At 39.6% G+C, this 26,405-nt stretch overlaps 1 protein-coding gene across 1 annotated transcript in view; it reads right to left on the reverse strand.

Annotated features, from left to right (window-relative positions):
- Cpne8 (copine 8) overlaps positions 1-26,405 on the reverse strand; it is a 191,898-nt gene that overhangs the window by 54,947 nt on the left and 110,546 nt on the right. Inside the window, exon 11 of the mRNA XM_038343526.1 lies at positions 11,462-11,537. Coding sequence (XP_038199454.1) covers positions 11,462-11,537 — 76 coding nt within the window. The remainder of the gene's footprint in view (positions 1-11,461; positions 11,538-26,405) is intronic.

Below are 26,405 nucleotides of genomic sequence, written 5' to 3' on the forward strand. Positions count from 1 at the left end.
GGACAGTGGTAACGACGATCAACCATTTTAGCCTATAACACCTATGACAACGATAGTTTTCTTGCCTGCTCTCCAATAAGGGAAAACTGCCCCAAATATTTTCTTAACTACATTCTTAGTGGGAGTTATAGTAGTCCTATAAGTCTGAATTGTATGTATTACAGATGCTATCTCACTCGAATAACACAGTCCATAGATGCATACTGTTGTCACATGGTTGTATTATGCTCTGCATCTTTGCCATCTGTTCTGCCAGGGCCCCTTAGACGGACCCACCTCTCAGGCAGTTTAACTGCTGTGCTTTTGACATCTCCCCTTTGGAAGCTTGAAGCACTTAAGAGAGATCTGTGTCCCAAGTTCCTAAAAGAAGTTTGGGCGACCCCAGAAATGGTGGCTAATGAGTCATCCATCTCAATCCCTCTTCGTGCCACTCTGAGCATTCTCTTTCAGGATTCACAGCTACAAAAGATGGACTGAAGGCCTCTTTGCATCTTAAGCACTCTGTCTTACAGCTCTCTGGAAAGCTTTAAAAAACCTCAGATCAGCTTAACATCCTTCATTAACAACTTGCTTCTTTGGCTACTGCAAAGCTCCAACATTAAAGAGGACTAGACAGCATGATTGTTGCTGAGGATGAGACTTGTGCCCTTCTCCAGGAACAATGCTGCTCCCACACCAGCTAATCCTGTCTGGTTCAAGATTGGTCTCAAAGACGCAGAGACCAGACAAAAATTCAATGACAACCTTCTCCTATGAATGGTCTTTGGTTCCCTCCCATTTTGGCTCTTCCCCTTGAACACTCGATTCTCATTATCCTCATACTTACTGCTTTACCGTCTTTTAAATGTTTTAATTACTGGAACCACCTCCTTTTAAATAACCAGACTCCCGCTATACCTGAACAGGAAAATTCCACATAAGCCTCCTAGTGACTCTCAACCCTATGACAGCCTTATTACTTCCTGATATGTCTGCAGGATGACCTTTTGGATGCAGTGGAGGAGCTCTGGCTGCAAGGAACCTTCAGCCTTCAGACACAGTTCTTTACATTGGTCCTCTATTCCTTCTGTTCCTTCCCTTCAGTGCTCTAGATCCCTTGTTGTTTCTGCTGGCTTGCGTTGATGCAGCAGTCTTGGCAGTGGGAGTGGTCACCGTTCACCTGAATGACTTGAAAGGAAAGCTTTCTCCTGGCAGCATTCTGTCATCTCACCTGTACTACAGTCCTTGGCTTCAAACACTGCCACCCTTACTTTGCTCCTGTTAGGGTGCTGCTTCCTCTCTAAGGCAAGGTGAAATATTCTCTTCACTGGTCACAAACCCCACCGTAATCATTCTTTGTGCTCTGCTCTTCCCTGTTTTCTTAATCTCCACACAGGAGAGTTGAGTGCCCATCTTAAACAGAACTGATCAGCCCTTGGAGGAGGCTGGTTCTACTAACTCGTCCAACAGCTGGGCCTGACTGACCACTAAGGCTCAGCATTCCCTGATGGCCTCACCCCTGGTGGGGAATATTATTTTTAAGATGTGTTACGTTTTGTTCATGTTGCATTTGTTTAACTCTGTGAAGCTGTGTTTCTGTGCCTGTCTAAAACACCTGATTGGTCTAATAAAGAACTGAATAGCCAATAGTGAGGCAGGAGAGAGAAATAGGTGGGGCTGGCAGGCAGGGAGTATAAATAAGAGAAATGAGAAAGAGGAGAAGCAATGACAGAACAAGAGGAGGAGAACATCAGGAGCTACCACCCAGTGACCCAGCCACCCAGCCACCCAGCCACCCAGCCACCAAGTCATCCAGCCACCCAGCCACCCAGCCTTCCCAGCCGGTCATGGAGTAAAAGTGAAAGTAAGATATACAGAAGTAAGAAAAGGAAAAAGCCCAGAGGCAAAAGGTAGTCAGAATAATTTAAGTTAAGAAAACTGGCTAGACACAAGTCAAGCTAAAGCCAGACATCCATAACTAAGAATAAGCCTCCATGTGTGATGTATTTGAGAGTTGGGTGGTAGCCCCCTTCACCAAAAAGAGAAAAGAATAAATGGCAAAGACAACCAGCAACACATCCCCTCAAATGCTATGGATCCTCAAATGCTATTCCTCTCATGCTATATCCTTACAGAATGTCCCACCTCTTCCCAGGTCCTACATCCATACGACCTCCCAACACGACCAAGCCTTTTAACACGCCTACTATTTCTGCAATCCTAAGTGGTGAGCTATTGCTCTCCTCCAACTTAACAAGTCTATTAGCTTCCTTCCCATTCTGGCCCTGCTCACCCCTGCCAAATACCCCCAGCCCCTTGAGACACAATACGAATCTTTCACTTGTTCTTAAACATGTGACATGTCTAGCCATGGACGCCCACCCTGCTCACCAGCTCCTCTCTGTCTCTCTCACTTCTACTCTTCTTGCTCAGCCTTCGCCTTCCTGGGTAATCTCTGCTTCACTCTGTAACCAAAGTTTCCGTCTTAGTTTTTTAACTCTTAGATGCGTCTCTAGGAGGGCATGATGGCATTACCACGATTCACTTCAGCCCATCAAGTGAAAGTTCTCCTACTGTGATACGAAGTCAACCCATCCTATGTCTATTAGATCCTGGGGCCAGAACCTCTCTGCCCCTCACTGGAGTCCCCCTTCTGTAAGAAGTGGCTAATGACAGAAGGAGTTGCCCCTTCTTTTTATCTGTTCTAGGGTCTGGAATGAAGAGGTAATTACCTACCAACTTGCTGGGATCAACCACTTCGAGACTTTAGGGAGACTGACCTGCAGATGAACTCTTTCTTATTATCCCCAAAGTCCCAGCTTCTACATCCTCTAGTACCCAAGATATCTCATCAAGTGTACACAGTCTTACTTCTCACCACAATTAGCTGCTCTAGAATTCTTGCTTCTCATCTGCCTAGAGGTGTCAATCAGATTCAGTAGTGTGGTAATCATTTCTTTTCCCAGAGCTCCATCACTGTCTTTCTATCCTGCCTCTGTCTATAGGATGGGATTTTAGAGAAAGAAGTACAAGGAGCAATGGGTATTCTATTTTAAAATAACAAGGCAAGAATCAAGAAAGTGTTGAGTGAATTGTTGCATTGTGCGGGCTCACAATGAAACCAAGAACACACTAGATTTGGCAGAAATCATAAAATAAGAATTGGCTTATTTATTCTTTTGATGTGATTTTATGTTTTTATGTATTTCATAAATCCCTAGATTGATCAGGTTTTACATGAACAAGCATACATTGGCAAGGACCCAGACCACCACTACAAACTCAAGAGTTTTCAAATCTGAGGAGGCTGTTGAGGAATCAAAGTCAGAATTCATCTAGAGGCTTCAAACATTCTGCAGTACCTCAGAGTTATTTGGAGTACATAGTACTGTGCTGTGTATGGGAAAGTGGAACAATGGGAAATCAGTAGTTGTTTGAGACCGAACAGAAGTAAATAATTTCAATATTTTGAAAATGTGTATGTCAGCACTTCTGTGTCTAAAACCATGCATCTAACATTTAGCATTAGGAGAAAAGCATTTTCCTAGGTTTTAGGAAACAGATGAGAACCCCAGTTAACCTTAGTGGAAATTTTCCTAGGTTTTAGGAAATAAATGCGAACCCCAGTTAACCTTAGTGGGATTTTCCTAGGTTTTAGGAAATAAATGTGAACCCCAGTTAACTGTAGTGGAATTTTCCTAGGTTTTAGGAAATAGATAAGAACTCCAGTTAGCATTAATGGGATTTCAGTCACATTCATCTCTTTGGCTCTTGGGACATCATCATCAGTGGTAGTTACAGCAGGATTAGTTTGGACAATGTGATTTACGACTGAGTTACAGATTTGCCATGTAGTCACATATGGCAGGCTCAACAACCAAAAAAAAAAAAAAAAAAAAAAAAAAAAAAAAAAAAAAAAAAAAAAAAAAAAAACCACCTGGTATTGCATGCAAATATCATCACATTTATTACTTCAGAAACTGAAATGAACTAGAGAAGCTTATTTAAAATGTGAAATAAGAAGTCAGGAAAAAAATCAGTAACGTTCTTTCTTTTCTTTTTTTTTTTTTTTTATAAGAATCTGGAAAAACTAAGAGTTGATCCAAAATTCAGGCTCATTCATTCAAGAACAAACACTGAATCTCACTGCATAGCCCAACTCAAGTTCTCATGCAGCTCAGTAACAAATAAGTGTAGTAGAGAAAGACAAAAAGTCTAAAAGTTAACCATTGACTGGACAGACACTGGCTCCTCAAAAGGTGTTACTTAAAAAGAATTAGCATTAACTGATTTGCCTAAAAGCTCTCTACAAAAGCTTTGTGAAACAATGTTTGACTTGTCTTCATTTGACCTAATTCAATGCTTGAGAGCTGAGAAGAGATTTATCTCCAGGACATTTACTGAAAACCGTCAGTGGTAGAGAGAACTGACCAGAGCTCCTGGGAGCTCAGGGACTCTGCAACCACAGCTTGGGAGCCTACATGGGACCAACCTACGCCCTTCCCATGTGTGTGAGTGGTATAGTTTGGTCTGTTGTAGGACTCCTAGCAGTGCGATCAGTACCTTTCCCTGACACTTGACCTGCTTTTGGGTACCTATACCCCATGCTGGGTTGCCTTACCCAGCCTGGATGCAGCGGGAGGAATTTGATCCTGCCTCATCTTAATGTGCTATGCTTTGTTGACACCTATTGTAGGCCTGCCCCTTTCTGAATGGAAAAAGAGAAGGAATTACTAGGAGGTGGGGAGGCGGGGAGAGGAGGGAGGGGAAACTGCAGTTAGGTATAAAATAAATTTTAAAAATTTGATTAATAATAAAAGGAAAACTAGTAAGTGGTAGGAACAGAGCAGCGTGACAGGGGACTAGGAGGAGAGGACAGAGGGGAAACTGCAGCTGGGATGTAAAAAATTTAATAAATTAATCCATTAATTTTGAAAACAGAAAAGAGACTAGTCAGTTACGGTAACTGTTAGCACCTGGATGTCTCTCAAAGGTAAAAAGGAAAGGCTGATGTAGAAACCAAAAGGGGGATTCAGGGATATGAGATGACGTGAGGACATGGGTTCTCAACTTTTGCTTTGGGTTTTGGTTTGCATTTGACTCCTTTGGGGGTCAAATGACCCTTTCACAGGAGACATAGAAGACCATCTGCAGATCAGATGTTTACATTACGATTCATACCAGTAGCAAAATTACAGCTATTAAGTAGCAACAAAATAATTTTATGGTTGGGGGGTCACCACAGCATGAGGAACTGTATTAAAGGGTCTCGGCATTAGGAAGCTTGAGGAACATTGATCTAGAGGGATTTTCTGAAGTTTTAAAAGTTATTCATCTTACTCTGCGCACTCACGCGTATGTCTATGTGTGTCTGTGCACCTGTGAGTGCTGGAGCCTTTGAAGTTCCACCCTGGAGCTGGAGTTGAAAGCAGCTATGAGCTGCAAGATGCGGATGCTGGGGCCAGAACTTGAATCCTCGGCAAAAACAGACTATGCTCTTACCTGCCAAGTTATCTCTCCAGCCCCAGAAGGTTTTAAAAGGCTCCAGCCAGTGCAGATCAAGAGACAGTCAGATAATGCAGTACTGTGAACTGCTAGGTGTCACATGCACCTCCCACTGTTCCTGCCAGGATGCTGAAGAGGAAGGGCAGGGAGAGAGGAGCCTGAGTAGGCCAAGGTGGAGGCAAAGCATGATAAGGCCATGGGGAAGGATAAATCATTAGACAAAAAGGAGGAGAGGAGCCCAGGGAAAATAGGCTGAAGCAGCTGACCTACAGACCTCCTGTGGAAGACAGACAGATGGAAAACCAGAGTCCTGCCTCCGAAGTAGGAGGCTGTCAGTGGTCATTGTCTTCCCCCTTGTATCCAGAGGAAAAAAAATATTTTTAATCAATTATTCAGTAAATGGATTTTTTGTAGCTCTAGGAACATTTTTAAATTGGAGGGCAGGTCCTACCAGATCCCATTTTTAAAAGTGCAAATGACTTTTTTAAGAGGTGAAATCATTGACTTTCTGGTACAAGCAGAAGAGAGGAGAATTAGGAAAGGCTGTGACTGTCTAGGGGGTCAGTGTAACAATTCACATAGGGCTTAGTTTTCTAACCTACAATACAAAGCATACTTAACTGCAGTTTGGAGTCTCAGTTGCGCATTTATGTCGGGAACATTTTCAGTTACCTCTGGTCTCGTGTTTGTAGCAGGACAGTTTCCTACAAATCCACTTCCTGATCTTTGCCTTGTCCGGACTGTACCGTCTCCAGTCACGGCAGTCCGTACTCCTAACAATTGTGATAATGAGCCGTGAAAGGCAGGAAACTGAGTATGTGCTGCTGTATATGGCATAAAATGTGGGAATCAGTGGAAGATCATGAGGCTTTGACCCTGCTGTGTGAGGGTTTCTTAAGCAAACTCGCTACCAAGTTTGAGGATGAAAGATCACCGGAATAACTTCGAAAAGAAACAACACGTGGCTCTTCAGGAGAGTTCTGATGCCTCAGCACAATGCATGACTTCAGAATTTTGATGCCCATGTTAAGAATTGTGTATGAGTGCAACCACTTTGGAAAGCAGTGTGGCGGTTTCTCAGGAAATTCGGGATCAACCTACCCCAGGATCCAGCAATACCACTCTTGGGAATATACCCAAGAGATGCCCAATCATATTACAAAAGCATTTGTTCAACTATATTCATGGCAGCATTATTTGTAATAGCCAGAACCTGGAAACAACCTAGATGCCCCTCAATGGAAGAATGGATAAAGAAAGTATGGAATATGTACGCATTAGAGTACTACTCAGCGGTAAAAAAACAATGACATATTGATTTTTGCATGCAAATGGATGGAAATAGAAAACACTATCCTGAGTGAGGTAACCCAGACCCAAAAAGATGAATATGGTATGTACTCACTCATCAGTGGATTCTAGTCATAAAGGACATTGAGCCTATAATACATGATCCTAGAGAAGCTAAATAAGAAGGTGAACCCAAAGAAAAACATATAGTGATCCTCCTGGATATTGGAAGGAGACAAGACTGCCAGGCAAAAATTAGAAACTTGGGGGTGGGGGTGGGGTGGGGGTAAGGGGAGATGGGGAGAAAAAAGTGAGAAGGGGAGGATGGGGAGAGATTGGGGGAATGGGATGGGTAGGATGGAGGAAGGGTGGATATGGGAAGTATATATCTTAATTAAGGGAACCATTTTAGGGTTGGCGAGAGACTTGACTCTAGAGGTGTTCCCAGGTGTCCATGGAGATATCTCTAGCTAGGTCCTTGGGCAGCTGAGGAGAGGGAGCCTGAAATGGATCAAAAACCTCTATAGCCATACTGATGAATATCTTGCATATCACCATAAAACCTTCATCTGGTGATGGATGAAGCTAGAGACAGAGACCCACACTGGAGCACTGGACTGAGCTCCTAAGGTCCAAATGAGGAGCAGAAGGAGGGAGAACATGAGCAAGGAAGTCAGGACTACGAGGGGTGCACCCACCCACTCAGACGGTGGGGCTGATCTAATGGGAGCGCACCAAGGCCAACTGGACTGGGACTGATGGAGCATGTGATCAAACCGGTCTCTCTGAACGTGGCTGACAAGGAGGGCTGGACAAGAGAAGCCAAGGACAATGGCACTGGTTTTTGATCCTACTGCATGTACTGGCTTTGTGGGAGCCTAGTCTGTTTAGATGCTCACCATCTTAGACCTGGATGGAGAGGGGGAGGACCTTGGACTTCCCACAGGGCAGGGAACCCTGACTGTTCTTTGGACTGGGAGGAGAGGAGGAGGTGGAAATTTTTAATTAACAATAAATAAATAAATGAATAATAAAACAACAACAAAAAAGAATTGTGTATGAATTGAAACATCTGTATATCAATATTCAATCAACAAAATCTCAGAGATTCCCAAACTGGGTGGGTTAGAACACTTATAATCCTAGCTCTTGGAAGGCTGAGGCAAGAGGATTTCCACAATGCCAGGTCAGACTAGGCAACAGGGACCTTGGTTGAAGGGAAAGACAGATAGATAGATAAGATAGATGGAGGTGGGGAGAACAACAAACCACCAACCAACCCTCAAAGGAAAATAATATGTTATTATCAGGTATATGCTCTGGAGGGATGTGTGGATATTTACATGTACCGTAAGGATCAGAAAAGGATGATAGAAGTCTCGACTGAAAAAGCAAGAGAAAGCTAAAGCAATATTTTACACGACTTGATCATGTAATGTGTGTCCTGATGTACATAAAACCATCTATTGATCAATATGCTAGCAAAACAAAGATGTTCATAGCCCACACAAAGAATTTATTCTTTATAGATCTAATTCATTAATCACTAAGAAGCAACAAACTCTGGGACCTCTCCCTTTCCCTCCCCACTTTCGTGTGTGTGTGTGTGTGTGTGTGTGTGTGTGTGTGTGCATATTGTACAGGGAACTCAGGTTTTAGGTTTTTGATTTTTTTTGTTTGTTTGTTTTCTTTGCTTTGTTTTGTTTCAAGACATGGTTTCTCTGTTTAATAGTCCTGACTATCTTGGAACTTGCTCTTTAGACCAGGCTGGCCTCGAACTCACAGAGATCCACCTGTCTCTGCCTCCCAAGTGCTGGGATTAAAGGCGTGTGTCATCCCCGCCTGGCAGAACTCAGGGTTTTTACATGCTAGACCAACCAGTCCTTTACCACTGAGGATATCTCGAGGACTTGCTTCATTGATACAGTCTCACTATACAGCACACGTTGGACTTGAGCTTAAAATTCACTTCTGTCAGCCTCTTGACTGCTGGGATTACAGCTGTGTGTTACTGTGTCCAGATGTCCACTGGTATCGTAAAACTTTGCACAATGCATTGTGTTTAACTTCCTTCAGCCTGATTTCTATTGATAATCTTTATTAAAAAGAAAATCTTTACATTGAACTAATGGCACCAACATCCCTTCAGGACATTTAATAAGAACAATCCCTATTTAGCTTCTTTGTCAGCTCATCAAATGTCATAACGTTTACATGTGCACAGACTATCTGATGCTACTTTCATTGTCCATATAGTCTTAATATCCTTTATTTGAAAGATTAAAGTAGAAATGATTATTACTCCATCTTTGCCTGTGACTTGAATCTTTCTTGAGCTGAGTTTAGCATCTATAATTTCATGAACTGTCAGTTCAGAGCACAAATGATCATTGCAAACACTATGCCTGTCTTGCTATTACACACTGAATTCTTCATTTCTGTATGCCCAGAAGGATGCAGAGCCTAATACGAGCATGGGATAAAGAACAATGAAAGTATCAGTCAATGAGTGAATGAATAAATAAACACAGTATGAGGAATACAATCTATTTGAATCCTACACTCCCAAAAGAAGCCAGCTTTAGTGGTACCTTGTGGAGAAGAAGTGCCATCATCCATTAAATACTGAGATACTCTTTTGATACGCATATACATTAAAGTTTTGAAAACATATAGAGAATGTTCAGATAATGGCAATCAAGGGTCAGCAGTGCTTATCCCAGATTTGGTGGCTGAGGACAGATGCAATTTCAGTATGTGTGGTTAACTGGGTCTCTTTACTGACTGTGCGGTGCCCTGGCATTCCCTTCAGAGTCTACCTAAATGAAAGTGAAGGTTCTTAGGAACACTATGCCAACTGTAGCTCACTGATATAATACTATGCCAATAGTAGAAAAATGAATAATTTTCCTTCTCTAATTAGGAACCAGTTGATTAGTGATGGATAGGAAGCAAAGCATAGCAATTCAGGCACATATAACAAGTTAGGATTTGAATATAAAATAAGAAAATATTTCCCATGCCTGGTGGTGGTGGTGCACACCTTTAATCCCAGCACTCGAGAGGCAGAGACAGGCAGATCTCTGTGAGTTCGAGGCCATCCTGGTCTATAAGAACTAGTTCCAGGACTAGTTCTGACAAAGCATCAGAGAAACTTTGTCTCAAAAAGCCAAGAAAAAAGAAAGAAAGAAAGAAAGAAAGAAAGAAAGAAAGAAAGAAAGAAAGAAAGAAAGAAAGGAGGGAGGGAGGGAGGGAGGGAGGGAGGGAGGGAGGGAGGGAGGGAGGGAGGGGGGTAGGAAGGAAAGAAAGAAAAAGAAAGAAAGGAAGGAAGGAAGGAAGGAAGGAAGGAAGGAAGGAAGGAAGGAAGGAAAACATTCCTCAAGACCTAAGCATAGATGGCACCAGTGGGCAAATCTTCCAAAGCCCCAAACCTACAGAAAACACTACCTGCAATGAAGCAATGCAGAGCGCAGGAGAAATAGTCTTCCAAGGAAAGAGGACATCAATGGGTTATGCAATACTACACAGTAAACTCTGAACATATCTACTTACAATTAACATTATACAGATTATGAAAATTGCATTTATATATTCAGAAGCACACACACACACCAAAAATTAAAGAAAAAGAGGCCAGACATTTCAAATTTGGGCGAGAGTAAAACTGAGAGGAATTAGAGAGAGGACTCAGAAGGTGGAAAATTATGTTAATTATATTTTAACTTCAGAAAAGGAAAAGAAAAATATTTTCAAGGATGGAGAGATGACTTAGTGGTTAAGAGCATTACTGCTCTTCCAGAGGATCCAGGTTCTGGTCCAAGTACTCACACCAGGCAGCTCACAACCACCTGCAATCCCAATTCCTGGGCATTGGCAACCTTTTCTGACCTCTCTTCAGGTACATGCACACACAAACTAACAGACATATGCTTAAATATGAATTAAAAATAAGTAAAATGAAATTTTAAAAAAGCTACTTAGGCAAATCTTAAAAGCTCAAAATAAATAGACCATGTGACTTAAGAGCAAGAATAAAACAGAACCAATTGTCTGCCTGACTCCAGGGCTTTGGGAATTAACCTTACTGGAGCAATGGGGGAATAAAGAAAGGACAGACAGACAGACAGGCATAAAGAAAGGCTGGAGTGAGAGGAGTTGTGCTTGCTCTGATGGAGGACACCAACCTCCGCAGCAACCCAGAAACCTCAGCAGGTTTATTTTATATATCAAAATCGAGGAGACAGGTTCATGGTATAAACAAGGCATATTTAGCTAATCTCGGTAGGAGGTCTCTGTGGGGGAGCTGTCTCAGGTTGCAGTTATGTTGGAGAAGGAAGCCATGGTTGAAAGTTTCTGCTTACACTGTCAACATTTGTACTGGGATAAGAGGAAGCCTTTGCCACCACTCACCAATACACGGTCACTCAGGGCTTAATGTGTTCTCCACAAATACCTTCATTTAACAGGTTATCGAAATCAACCAACTAATTAAAGAAACAAGTAAAATAATATTAATTAGAGAAACAAATAGATTCAATGAATTTATAAATGTATGTGTGTATATACTCTCTCATACAGACACACACTTGCATGTCTCATTTAATCTTTGGCAATTACCTTTAGAAAACAGTGCAAAGCAAAAACTACTTACCACAGGAGGTCAGTAGTAAAGGCAAACGCTTCTTACCTCATAGACGTTGAATTGTGACTGTCCTCTGGAAAGTTCTCGATAGCTTGTTGTAAATTCTCCAATGAAATCATGACTGAAAGTGAGAGGAGAAAGAAGTATGTGGCACCAGCCTCATTCACCAGCCTCGTTCAGTTTTCATTCATATTGCAAAACATTTTACATACAAACTGTTTATTGCGTTTAAAAATGTATAATATCTCTATGAATACAACTTTATAATTTAGACAATCTCTTGAGAGATTGATATATTATTTCATTGTCCCTTAATCTAAAATTTAAAATCAATAATATTTCATTAATATTCAATTATTCAACTTACACACCAAAATTAGTACTTGAAACAGGAATAATAGTTTTAATGATATTTACCTCTAAAGCAAATGATAATCCTGTGTTATCCAAATGATTAACTATTTCACCAAGTTTAAACCATACTGCTGAGAAATTCGTTACTGACAATGGGTCTTCAGGCAATTGTAATTCACCAAAAGAAGAACATGTCCATTAGAGGAACTAGAGAGTACGGTCAGTTTGACAGAATTTGGAAATATCTGAAGATGGCCCTCTGAGCATGCCTGAGGAGGAGCATCTTGATTGTGCAGGTTGCGGTGGAAAGACTCACCCACTGTGGGTGGAACAATTCCCTTCGTGTGTCCTGGAGTGAAAGCAGGGAGAAGGAGCTGTGCAGCAGCCTGCCTGCTGAGGTCATATGACCAGCTGCTGGCTGATGAGGTCATATGACCAGATGCTGGCTGAAGAGGTCATATGACCAGCTGCTTCAATCCCCTGTCACCAGGATTCCCCATCCATGATATACTCTCCCTTAACCTGTGAGTGAGAATCAGCCCTCTCCCTTACGTGGCTTTTCACAGTAACTGGAAAGGAATCTAAGACAGGAGCTAAAGGATTATAATAAACAAAAGTAGTCTTTGTCCTGTGTCACAGAACCCGCCAGCTGTTCATTGTCATAAATGAGTGTCCCCATAAGCCCTACGTGAATTTACTGCTTAGCCCTGGACCTCTTAAAAAGTCATGGCCCTTTCCCGGTGACCAGTAATAAGTAATGAATAGTTGTATTTAACTAACCAAATTTTTTTTAAATTATTTTTATTGAACCGTATGTTTTTCTCTGCTCTCCTTCCTTCCTCCCCTATCCTCTTCAACCCTCTCCCATGATCCCCATGCTCCCAATTTACTCAGGAGATCTTGTCTTTTTCTGCTTCCCATGTAGATTAGATGTTTCTCTTAGGGTCGTCTTTGTTGTCTAGGTTCTCTGGGATTGTGTATAGCCATTTTGGAAATCAGTATGGCGATTTCTCAGAAAATTAGAAAACAACCTACCCCAAGACCCAACAATACCTTTTTGGGTATATATCCAAACGAGCCTCAATCTTACCACAGGGACATGTGCTCAGCTATGTTCATAGCAGCATTGTTTGTCACAGCCAGATCCTGGAAACAACCTAAATGCCCCTCAACCAATGAATAGATAAAGAAGATGTGGTACATTTACACAATGGAAAAAGTAATGCCATCTTGAAATTTGCAGGCAGATGGATGGATCTAGAAAACATCATATTGAGTGAGATAACCCAGACCCAGAAAGATACATATAATATGTATTCACTCATAAACAACTTTTAGACGTAAAGCAAAGAAAAACCAGTCTATATTTCACAATCCCAAAGAACCTAGACAAAAAATCTTTTCTGAAGGTAAGATTTTGAAGGAAAAAAAAAGCTAACTAAAATCAACTACATAAAATTTTATCACAAGAGAATGTTTTCTTTTTTATTTTATTTAAATATTTTTTTTTCATTTATTTTACCTACCAATCACGGTTTCTCCTCCATCCTCTCCTTCTAGTACCCCACCCACACAGGTCACATCTACCCCCCCTTTCACTCCTCTTCCTCCTTCTCCACCTAGAAAGGGGCCTCCCATGAACTTGAACAAAGCATGGCACATCGAGTTGAGGCAGGATCCGAGCTCCTCTCCTAGTGTAAGGCTGGGCAAGGAAAACTGTTTTCCAAAAGCCATCAAGTGCTGGGGACAGGTCGTGATCTCACTGCTAGGAACCTTACAAATCACTTGAGGTGTAACTCATTTTGATATCCAGCATCCCAGTTCTGCTTACATGAAAGATCCTGTACTTACAACCCATTGTTTTACGTGGGGTCTCCTTTTTAGAGCAGCCTAATCTTGACTTCTGTAATTAACCTTCAGAATTGGATTTACATACATACAGATATCAGAGGAGAGTGTTGAAGTTAGTAGTATGTAATGATGAAATCCCTAGAATGCAATCTCTCAACTCACACATTAAAAGTACGCAATAGGACTTTAGTACGGGTCCTTTGTTTTTCTACATTTCTTATGAAATTTGGATAAATGAAACAATTCTTTTGACCACAAGAAATACAGCCTCATACCCCCTATGTCTTTTTTAAAAAACCTTACAATTCTCCTGAGTCCTAGTGATTCTATTTAGAACCCAGCCTCTTTCCCATGCACCTTTCGGGTATCTGAAATAGTAACCATGGAGATGAAAGCATGGAATCACCTCAAAGGCTGTGATGCTGCTAAGTGTGAGCCGGCCTGTAACACTAAGCTCCCACTAAACCTCGGTGGGAATACGGAATAGAGACCCGACACACGCTGCATGGGTCTATCTGCATTTGGACATTTTTTTTCAAATTCAGTATTCAGACCCTGATTGCTAGCATGCCACTTCTGCCATTCGACACTTATCATACATTTGACATAGAGAAGCAATGATTACTAGTCTCAAGCAAATGGAATTTGGTAATCCAGACTCAAATTCAGGAACATCTACCTACAAAAAGCCATTCTGATAGAGTGGAACATCTATATCCAATCACAGGGCCTGGTTACCTAACTGAGCACACTCTGATACAGCTATACTAACCTCACTGTAGAACTCACTTGCCAAGAAGGGGTCATTAATACTTGGGTGTTTTGAGCCACATAAATCTGTTACTTTTTACAAAACTGAGAAATGTATGATAGATGACAGCCTGTTTGTTGTCAGTGATAGCAATGTACCTTTGAAGCTGCCGAACTGGGTGACCTTTTCTGAATGATGCACGCACATTCTAAAATGAAGAGAAAATTTTCTCCTTTGCATTACTTACTACAGAAGGTAGAGAAGACTCAGAAAGACCAATACGGTATGTACTCACTCAGAAGTGGATAATAGATGTAAAGCGAAGGATGACCAGACTACAAACCACAGCTTCAGAGAACAAGGAGGACCCTAAGAGAGACACATGGACTGCCCAGGGAAGGGCAATTAGATGAGATCTCCAGGGTAAACTGGAGAAAGGGGGTGATGAAGGGGAGGTAATGAGAGATGAGAACACAAGTGAATGGGAGGATGGTGGAGGAGAGAGAAGGACAGAGTGGGAGCACAACAAAAGAGAGATCTTGATAGAGAGAGCCACACTGGGGTTAGGGGAAAAACTGGTACTAGGGGAATTCCTGAGAATCCACATAATGACTTCAGTTAAGACTCCTAGCAATAGTGGAGAGAACCTGAACTGGCCTTACCCTGGTGCCATATTGGTGAATATCCCAACTACCATCAGCAACTGATGGAGCCAGATGCAGAGATCCACAACCAAGCACCAGGCCAAGCTCCGGGAATCCAATCCAAGAGAGGGAGGAGGAAATACATGAGCAATGGAGGTCAAGATCATGTGAGAGAAATTTACAGGGACAGCTGAACCAAGCCCACGGACACTCAGGAATTCTAGACCGACAGCTGGGTAGCCTCCATGGGACTGAACTAGGCCCTTTATACATGCGAGACAGTGGTGAAGCTTGGATTATCAATATTTAGAACAAGTTGATCACTACATCACTAGCAATGTCACTGAAGAAACTAATTTTGAGTCGAGGGCTAAATGCAGTCTATGTAACGCAATCATATCTCCGTTCTGTCACCAGTGGTAACTGCAAATGTAATTTATGTTTACACTTGACGATAAATACACACATCACCTCCCCACATGTGTTTTAGGATATATCCATATATCCGCCTCAGAGTCACTTATCAACTTAGCTATTGTTTTCTCCAAGGGCCTTTCCTGTTTCTCACCCTCCCACTTAGCTCTCCAGAACAAAAGGAAGGCTCAAGGCACCCAGGGTCACTCTGTCATTACATTTCCCAACACACAGCATGCACATTTGTTTACGTGCTTCCCCTCTGAGCTTGTATTAGCCTAGAAAACAAGAAGGTTAAAAAAATCTCACCTCAGTATTCCCATGTCTACATCAACGCCTGGCACACAGAGGGTACTGTGAATGGCACAGCGTATTCAGATTACATCTCTGACAGTGCCTGACACACAGTAGGTACCAGCAATAGCACAGTGTTCAAATTGACTGTACTATGATATAACGTTGCCTAGTCTATTGGTATTATTTTCCCTCATACCCATTATATGCAGTTCAGCACAACAACAAAAGTGTGAATTACGTCAGTTTTCAAAGCCCTAAGATCTAAACACAGCTCTGACTGTTATTGCCCACACGTTATGTGCCTACTCGATCACACTGAAGTACTTTCTTTGGCTGACAATTCGGATGTTTTTCATGCTTAGTTTCACAACGGTCTCTTAAGAATTTCCTACAGATACAGCTATAACAGATACATTTTGTAACAGCTGACAGATACGTCCCAAAACACCATTTCTCTACCATACTGTGGTCCTGAGTTCCTGTCAACTTTAAGATTCATATATGTCGTGTGTGTGTGTGTGTGTGTGTGTCTTTACCTAAATGTTGAAAGCAATGACTATTTTTTATTTCAAAATTAAATTCAGGTAATTAATTTGATTTTTTTATCAAAGATGTTTATATTTTTAAAGGTCCTAATACCATTCTACATTTTAGCAAAGTAGCTCAAAACAACTATTCATTAGGCCAATGAAAAAGGTTCCTATATAACCTTAATAACTGATATAGCCTTCGATATAAATATCATCTATAGAAATATATTAAGCTTATGAATTTGAAATACTATATAATACAGCATAATATTTCAAAGGTATATATGCAAATGAATCCTGGATGAATTCCAGGATGCTTACTTCAGAAGTCTTTCTCTTTGGTGTATGTCACAATATGATGGCTTCAGATGTGTGTTGAAGGAAATTTATTTCAAATGAAGACTTGCATGTGATCTTAATATAAAAATTAATATTTCTACATGTTGAACTCAGCACAAAAATTATTGCCACTTGCTGAAGTTTGAATATGAAAGGCCCCCCACAGGCTCATGTTTGCTTTTCCATACTGGTCACCCTAATTTTGGATGCTGTGGAACTCTTAGCTATGGCCTGGCTGACAGAGGTAAGTCACAATCCAATTCCCAATTTCAGAAGCCTTGTGAGCTGGTCCTCTAGGATGTGAAGAATTGCATTCCCACATCCTCTTGTGAGAAGGGAACAGTTTCTCTACACTTTCCCTGACAAATGGATGGAAATTCCCCAAACTCTGAGCCAAAATAAATGCATCCTTTCTTGTTTCTGTCTGGTATTTTGGTCACTAATTTGTCTTTCCTATGAGGGAAGAGAGCGTCTGTCTTTATTTCCTCTTCTTCATTTACATTTCCCATGTTTTTCTGTCTTCTTTAATTTCCACCAGTGTCAGCAAGCATTGTGGAGTCTTTGAAAATAACAAGGTCTTGAAAAGCGAGCATCCACAGCAATGGTGGATGTTTCCCACTCATGGTGGGGGAGGCAGATGCACAGCTGTGTACATTCCTCCTTCTGTATAAACCCTTATTTACTGCATGTCAGGAGCCTTTGTTCCCAGGCATGAAATCAAACCACCAGTTCCATGATGGCAAGTCACATGCACATTGGACTCTTGGCTGGCAATGACCGCAGCAAAGAGCTGTCTTAGGAAGTTCAGAGAATGACCTCTCCCATCTTGCTCCCCATTTTGCTGATTTTGTTTTTCCTATAGTCACACCTCATCGACTTTAACACTCCTTTGAGCATTTAAGAATGCTTTTAAATGAGATAACCCCCACTTTTCACTGACCGTGGTAATTTAGTTAGCACCAACAGCTGATACATTTTGGGTAGGTTTAGAAGGGGTGGCCTTGTTAGAGAAAGTTTGTCACTAGGGGCAGGTTTGACATTTCAAAGCCTCATGGCATCTCCAGTGCAGTCTTTGCTTTATGCGTTAGGTTCCAGATGCAAGTTCTCAGCTGCTTGCTCCAGCTGCCATACCTTTGCTCTACCATCACGAACGCTCACCGTCTAGAACCCTAGGTCACATGAACTCTATTCTATAAGTTGACTTGGCCATGGGTTTTATCACAGCATTAGAAACACTGACTTTTTAAAAGGTTCAATCTAAGATCTAATGTTTTCTGTTTGTAACTTTCTGAAGTTCTAGTAGAGAATGTCTAGAACCCCAAAGAAGTCCCAGTATGACTTTTGAGAGCTCCCATGCGATCTGCTGCTCTGTGTTGTAGTCTGCTGAGTAAGGATTATTAGTTTTCTTGGAAATGCCAGAGATCAAATCCAAATCTGTGTACTTGTCAGGCACTCTGCCACAGATTCCCATCTTAGCCCACAATGCAGCTCCTTCATTATCAGCATATTCTGACAGAAGTAGAATTTCTTTATGGGTTATATTTTATCTTACAACTATAATTATAAATAATTAATATATAATTACTATATATCCACGTAGTATATGCATGCATGTACTACATATATGAATATATAGTATTGTATACTATATTAAACATGCATGTATAATGTATATCTGCATATAAATACTATATATGTGTATATTAAGGATCTAAGCCATCCAGGGCAAACATTATATAATTCTAGTACACCTCTTCTCTTTGTTCCTCTGTGGATTACAGTTGTGCTTCTCAGTATCCATGGGAACCGGATGACTGTCATCATTCTCATACACTAGTTCAGCAGCTGGAAGCTAATTTTATTAATCTTGTCCATATCTGCCCTTCTATCCATTTCTAATACAGACATAAATTATAAAGTTATATCTTATACATATGTGGCATAACAAATATATAAGTATATGTAATATGTATCTGTGTTTTGGAGTTTATACATAACTGTATGTAACATTTAAGTAATCATAACTGATAATTTTATTAATTTACTTGTTATGCTTATTGAATATTTTGTTCATAAACTTGATTTTCACTTTATTGTGTCCACTCGAAGTTTTGGATATAATATTTTTCTAAGATGAAAACAATAATCCTTAACATAGTTTATAATGACATGTAAATGACACATTCACACCTAAGGATAAGTTATAATTGGTTTTGTCACACTTAGGTGAAAATTACATTCCTATATAGTCACAACTAATTTTTTAAAGAGAAAATGCATAGAAATGATTGTGTTTATTATTTAAACTTTTATGCTTTATTATTCAAACTTCATGTACACCACAAGGCTTCTGAAATTGGGAATTGGATTGTGACTTACCTCTGTCAGCCAGGCCATAGCTAAGAGTTCCACAGCATCCAAAATTAGGGTAACCAGTATGGAAAAGCAAACATGAGCATGTGGGGGGCCTTTCATATTCAAACTGCAGCAATACATCAAATCTAACTTTTAAAAATATAATTACCTTTAATTCTTTGCCAGCAGTCTTTATCTTAAATCATTAAATCAAGCAAACACATCACACATTAAAACTTCCTTACTCAATATTATATTTTAGGATCAAAATTTTTTGATAAATAAATTTACACAGTCTATCATGTTCCTCATTGCTACTGACAAAATACTAAAAGAACAACAAAAGGAGCATTTAGTTTGGACTACCTACTTAAATAGTTAGTTTACTAAGGTGAAGAAGACATGCCGGCAAAGGGCTCCAGGATGGTGGGAGCATGCTCCTCAGCACACATCACAGAGGATCAGGAAGTAGGGAGAAGAGGGTGCTGTCAATCATCAGGCTTTCTCCTTTCCCACATTTTATGCTGACTAAGTACCTAGTCTATGGATTCTGTCAACCATGTCCTCATTGAAACCTCTGAAATGCCCTCACAGACCTACAGAGGTAGCGTCCAATCGAGGTGACAGTGACACAGACCTAGCAATACCCTCCGTTAGAATGCAGAATAGAGAGGTTTTGTTTTGTTTTCATTCCACCTGGGAATCTTGATACTAATCTAGTACTGCATGGCTTAGAAAATCACTGAGCTAATATTGGAACCTAAAATCTCGACCAATTTCAAGGACATTAAAATATTCATACTGTTTATCTCACCTACTTTTCGCTATAACTTGAAAGTAATTGAATTTTAGGTTTAAGTTTAAGCATTCATACATAGAAAGGTAAATGTGTGTGATTCAATACACAGTCAGAAAAGTTGAAAATACCAGCCAGTGGTAATTACTGTTGTTAAAAAAGGCAAAATAAAATGCTATGAACAGCTTTAGTATAAAATGATAATTTTGATGTTCACCAAAGGACTGAAATAACAATAGAAACCAAAAACAAACAAATCCAGCTATGGAGCCCCTGCTCACATTTTTTTTCTGTTGGTCATTAGTGTATAGCTACAGAAATTCAATTCTGGGATATCAGTTACTTTCTCAAATAATCACAAGTAATATATTTGTTCAAGAATAAACAAATATTCTTTGATCATGAAAGGATAAATATGAGTCAATATTTAATCATTTTTCCCTTAGCTCTGCCTTGTGCATTTTACACAGCAGCATATTGCTGAGCTACTGTAGAATACAGATTCATACATCTCTTTTTATTTTGTGTGACCAAATTTGTGCAACTTCATAAAGTGATATGTGATAATCTATATAAATGTGACATTATATTTCTAGTGTTGTCTTTTTCTGTCAAATTTCACTACCACTGTGTCATTAAAAAATAATATTGCTTGAATTGATTTTTGTTTTCATAGTGATTGAACACAGAATCAATCAAGTAGTCCAAAACTTCTCAAACAAATGTTTATATTTTTGTAAGAAAACTAACAGGAAAGGTTGAAAATGTAGCAAGAATAACATACACTGTGGTCAATCCCTACTCTAAAGCTATACAACATCACATTCCCAGCCTGAAGCAAAAAAAGGAACTGGACTATTTACACAATGAATATGAAAAAAAATAAAATATAATAAACAAATATGCAGGAAATTTGCAATGTTGTTAAAATACCAAATCAATGAATTCTAGTCATAGAAGAATAATCCCAGATCAAGTTCCAATCAAGACAACAGAGTCATAGATCAGATCCTAAATGGGATCATAGAAGAAAACGTTCTTGTAGTAAGGAAAACACAAGTACACACACAAGTACAGACACAAGAAGCACAATGAATACAAAGTTAAAACAGAAAATTAATTCCAAACATCACATTACAGCGAAAACCCTCAGTATTCATAGCAAAAAGAACAATAATGTAAGCTGCAAGAGAAAAAACACAAGTCACATAAAAAGGAAAACCCATCAGAGCATTAGCTGGTTTCTTGATCAAAACGTTAACAGTCCAAAGAAACTTGGGCATAGTAGTACAAGTTCTAGAAGACCACAGATGCTGATTAAAACTTTGAAAGCCCAAAGAAACTGGGGCAATGACTACAAGTTCTATATGACCATAGATGTGAACCCAGTCTACTATACCCAGATAAACTACTTGCCATAGTAGAAGGAAAAAATAAAATCTCTCTATAAGATAAACAAGCGAAAGAATTCATGTCCATTGAGCCAGACTTGCTGAAACTACTGGGAGCAATAAGTAGAATGGGAGAGGAATGGGCACAGCCAAGAGAGGAGAAAAGAAAGAAAATGAAACTGTAAATTCTGAAACACAAATGAGGGATACGAACACAACAAAAGAAGTCAAATGACCACAACAGGGACAGCAATTAGCACACGCCTCTCCATGATGACTTTAAATATTAGTGGCCTCAACCCATCCATCAAAAGGCGGGTCACTTAAATGGTTCAAAAAAGTGAAAGCCATGATTTTATTGTCTACAGGAAAGTTATCTTCCTGACAAGGACCCATAGAGAAAAGTATCCGAAGAAAGAAGACCAGGTAACAAGCAGGTGCACTATCGTATGATCTGACTTTAGACCTAAATTAATCAGAAGAGATAAAGGACACTGTGTTCCAATCAAGACAACAGTTAACCGAGAAGATATTGCAATTGGAGACAGATGTGCATTAAAATCTCAGCCACACTGTTTTATAAAAAGCATACCTCCGGACTTCAAGACACAGATGAAAACAACTCAGTTGTAGTAGGCAACTTCAATTCTACCCTTTTTCCAATAGACAGATCATTAGGATGAAAAGTAAACAGAGAAGCCTCCAGATAAATGACATCATATATCCAATGCATCTAACTACAGGTATCTATAGAACATTCCACCCAAGCACCAAAGAATGTGCACTCTTCTCCAAAGCCCACAGGACAGTCTTTAGAACAGACTTCATACTGAGTACTAAACAAATCTCAAACAGTACAGAAGAACTGAACTAACTCTATGTATCCAATCTGCCACAACAGAACAAAGATGGAAAGAATCTTCAGAAATTAAGTAAATTCACAAGGATTAAACAGCATAGCATAGAATAATGAATGGCCAGAGAAGATATTAAGAGAAATGTTTACAAAATTCCTGAATGAGGAAGCGACAGCCAAATTAATCACAGCGGAAGCTTCCCCAGAGATAAAACTCCAATGTGCAGAAGATAATTGTGATAATGTCACTATCTGAAGTGAAGGGGAGAATGATAAGATTCACAAACATCCAAGAGGGTTGAGTGCGCATCAGGAAGTTCTCAGGGATTCAAATGTTCCTTTCAGGTGTGAAACCAACACAACCACTGGGTGCAAGAACGCAGAGGCCCCTTATCTTAAAATCCTGCATGAACAGTAAGAAGAAACAGTGCCTTAAACCCAGTGAGCTTGCAGTTAGCATGGAACAACCAGCAGAAAGAATTCACTAGGTGTGCAAATAAGCAGAGAATTGTGTGACTCTAGATACCCAAGGAAGCTTGCTTGTGGTTAATGACATTTTAACAGGGTCTGGACAGAAAACCTATGCGTGACCTGAGCAAACCTGTCTTGATAGGGAAGACACTAGGAAAGATCTGTCAGCAAGGCATGGCAGACCAGTGCACTGTGTAGTTGAAAATGAACGAGGAATTTGCTGATATTTTAGCAGAACACCAGTGTGAAATGTTTATGCAATTTTCTGAAAAAAAATAATAAAATTTAAGGACTCCAAAGCCTTTCAAGGTAGACAGAAAGATTGAAAAGCAAATTAAATATAGTTAGAAGATTTTTACATAAAGATTAAATTCTTCAGTTAAGTTACTATACCAGGTCAACTGTTTAATATGTAAGTACTCAATGACAATTTATTCCAAAATTAATTGAACAGATTTTGCATTGACTCATTTAAATAAGTAAAGATGTTCCAGAGTTAAAAATTGATTAAGAATCTAATGCACACATAATTAAAGCAACTCATTTTGAGTATGATAATTACAAATTAAAAGGTCAGGGAACAGAAAGTCACATGCTACATTTGAAAGAAAAATAAAAAGACCTAAGTAGATGGAATAAAAAAAGTAGATATGCCTCAATAACATTCGGTTTTTGAAATTCGGTGTATTGATGTTGAAAAAATACCTCAGAGCTTGTGGCCTGCATACACAGGATAGTAGGATTAATTGCAAGTGAATAATGGGCTAATTTTAGGGGAAGATTAGAGACAGTGCGTGAGAAAAAAATAAAAGAGGAAAATATGAAAGGTGTATAAAATGACCTCCTAAGTGAGGTCTCACATCTCATGTTAAGCACAAGTAAAGTTCTTACATGCTTAGCTTAAGATGACGGAATCCCAGAACAGCAACCTTCAACAGGCTTAACAAAACCCACTAAAGGGAACAGACCAGCAGACCTACCATTGGGAAGCCTTTCACAGATAGAGTTTGTACCTATAATAGATGCCATTATTTGATAGAACGCAGTGGTCACGATGACACTTAACACTCCCTGTGTAACAGCTGGAAGCTGGGATGGGATGATTGGCAGATCACTGGCTCTGTCTTCATCAAATCATCGTGCTGCAGTCACAACTGCCTCCTTAGTCACCTCCGGCAATCAGTCACATATTACAGCCGTGTGGCCTTTATGCAGAACGATCCCATTAATGGGCCCCAATTTCGAATCAAACTAAATTCAGCTGAAGTGACTTCTAGGAAAGTGGGGCTTTGCAAGGACGTCCCCACGGATGGTTTTATAACCCAGAGAAGCCTGTTCCTTAGCATTTTAACTTTCGCTTTTCAAATGAAGTTTAAATATTCTGCCACATCCCTGAAAGAGATAACAGGCAGGAGACTAAAAGAAGCACTACACGGAGGTGGCTTGACGTGTTGAAAATTAAGTATATCTGAGTTGATTCCTCATAATGAGGTGGCATAATACCATGGCACTCTCAGGACACTGTTTAAATAAAATAAAAAATAAAACAGGTAAATACATTTCTCCTATTCCAGACTGGTTCTGGACAGTAAATTCAATGTGAACTACTTAGCAATATTCTTTCATACACTTCCTACCCACAAGGCTTTTCTCACAGAAGGAATCCCAGGTCACAGATCTACTTGAAGTTTCCATTCTGGGGACATTATTATGACATAGTCACCTGTAGTTCCCTTATGGTTGTGAGCAACCAATTGATCAAGGGTCTTCCTTGAAAGCTTTTAATTGAAGTACCCCCTCTAGACTACATGCACTAGCCTTGAATGGTTAAATGTCCACACAAAGTGATACACAGAGTTCTCAGGTTCTTCGTTTGTCCTGGGGATTAGACTCAGGGTTTCAGAGCTAGCCTATTGCTCATTTTATTTATTTACTTTGATTTCTCATTTTGAGACAGGATCTCATTAAATTCCCAAGGGCTTTGAAATAACTGTATAGCCCGGATAGGCTTCGAACTTGGCAGTTTCCTGTCTCAGCCTCCTGAGTAGTTGGAATTACAGAAATGGAAACATGCCCAAGTGGTATAATGTTTCATATAATTCACATCCTACAGATGATGTCACAGTCAATACAATGCTACGCAATGAGGCAGCCCCAGCACATGGTTCTCTAAGGATCTTGAAACACAATGAGTCTGAACTGAGTTGTACTCTAAGCATAAGACACACTTCAGATTTTAAAGAATGTGTTAAGAGTGCACTTTCTACTTTAATCATTTAACCATTGCTACAGTAACTTTGTTACTAAAAGGTAATATTTTATGTACTCAAGATTGAATCATTATTACATTGAAGCTGCTGATTTACATTTACTTCCTGGTGTTGCCAAAAGAAAATTTAAAATTATCCATGTGACTTGGTGTGGTGGTTTAAATAGGTAAGGCCACCATAGACACATGTGTTTAAAATGCTTGGTCCATAGGAAGTGGTACTATTAGGAGGTATGGCTTTGTTGGAGTAGTTATGGCCTTGATGAAGGAGGTGTGTCACTATAGAGAAGGACTTTGCAGTCTTATGTGCTCAAGCTACACCCAGTGCAGCACACAGTCTCCTCTGCTGTCTGATGATCAAGATGTAGAATTCCAGCTACCTCTCCAGCACTGTCTGCATGCAAACTACCATGTCCTGTCATGACAATAAAGGACTAAACCTCTGAAGCTAAAAGTAGTACCAATTAAATGTTTCTCTTTATAGGCCATGCTTCATAACAATGGAAACCCAAACTAAGACACTTGAATTATTTTCTTGGAACAATGCTAGTCCAAACTGTTCAAAATAAAAGATGGTCCACTAGGCTGAGCATGGTGATGCAAACTTTTAATCTTCATACTCAGGAGGCAGAGGCAAGGAGAGTTCTCTGAGCTTGAGGCCAGTCTGATCTAAATAGCAAGTTCCAGGTCAACCAGAACTATTTAGTATCTCAAAAACAAAGAACAACAAAACAAAACAAAAACAACTCATAATGCTTTTGTCAAAAGAAATATCAAAATTTCTGGCATTGCAGGAAATACAAAATCCGAGGGATACAGAATTTCAGACATTAAAGATAGCAGAAAGGAAACATAGCAGTGTCCTTTTGATCATTAATTACAGTGTCGTAAAGCATGTATGTCATATTTGGAAACTGTTGGATAAATAAACACACTTGTAGTACAACTGTTATTACCCCACACAGAACATAGGCTATCAATGTGCATAATGACCTGTATGAAGATTATTATTAAATCATAAAATTAACAGCAGAGTTTCATTATCTGTATTATTTTCTGTCATAACCCAACATATTCTTTCAAATCTCGTTAGTTATTTAATTGAGAGTATTAGTGAGAATTTAATAAATAATTTATTTTAGCCTTTTTATCACTCATTCATAAATTGAATATTCAGTTAAAATTTAAGCAGCTACTTCTGGGTACATGTATGATATAAAAATATGCATTAACATTTTATTTCAAAACACTGATCTGTATTTTAAATGAAGGTAAAGACACTATGTCCTAGAACTAAAAGGAATTTTTAAAAGATGGCAACATCTTCCACCAATCTGCTCACATAATTATTCCCAAGGAATATTTAACTTTCTCCCTAAAGAACTTTTCTTCTTCTAACCTCATCGTTTGTATTTTCAGTCTTCTTGGGTTCAAATATTTTCTTTGATTCTAAATCTGATATCTCAAAAATCAATAATCACTGGCAATGTACCTCAACAGTACTCGTCATGTGTAAGGTTCAGGTTTTATTGCCACCATCATAAAAAAAAGTTTCAGTTTTTTAAAAATATTTTTTAGATCGTGTGTGTGTGTGTTTGCGTTCCCTTGAGTGGCATGTCAAACACTTTATAGGATCTTTCACAGAGCCTCTGAGCTGGAACAATGGAGAAC

Source organism: Arvicola amphibius, chromosome 9 (genome assembly GCF_903992535.2).
Source record: "Arvicola amphibius chromosome 9, mArvAmp1.2, whole genome shotgun sequence".
Lineage (NCBI taxonomy): Eukaryota > Metazoa > Chordata > Mammalia > Rodentia > Cricetidae > Arvicola > Arvicola amphibius.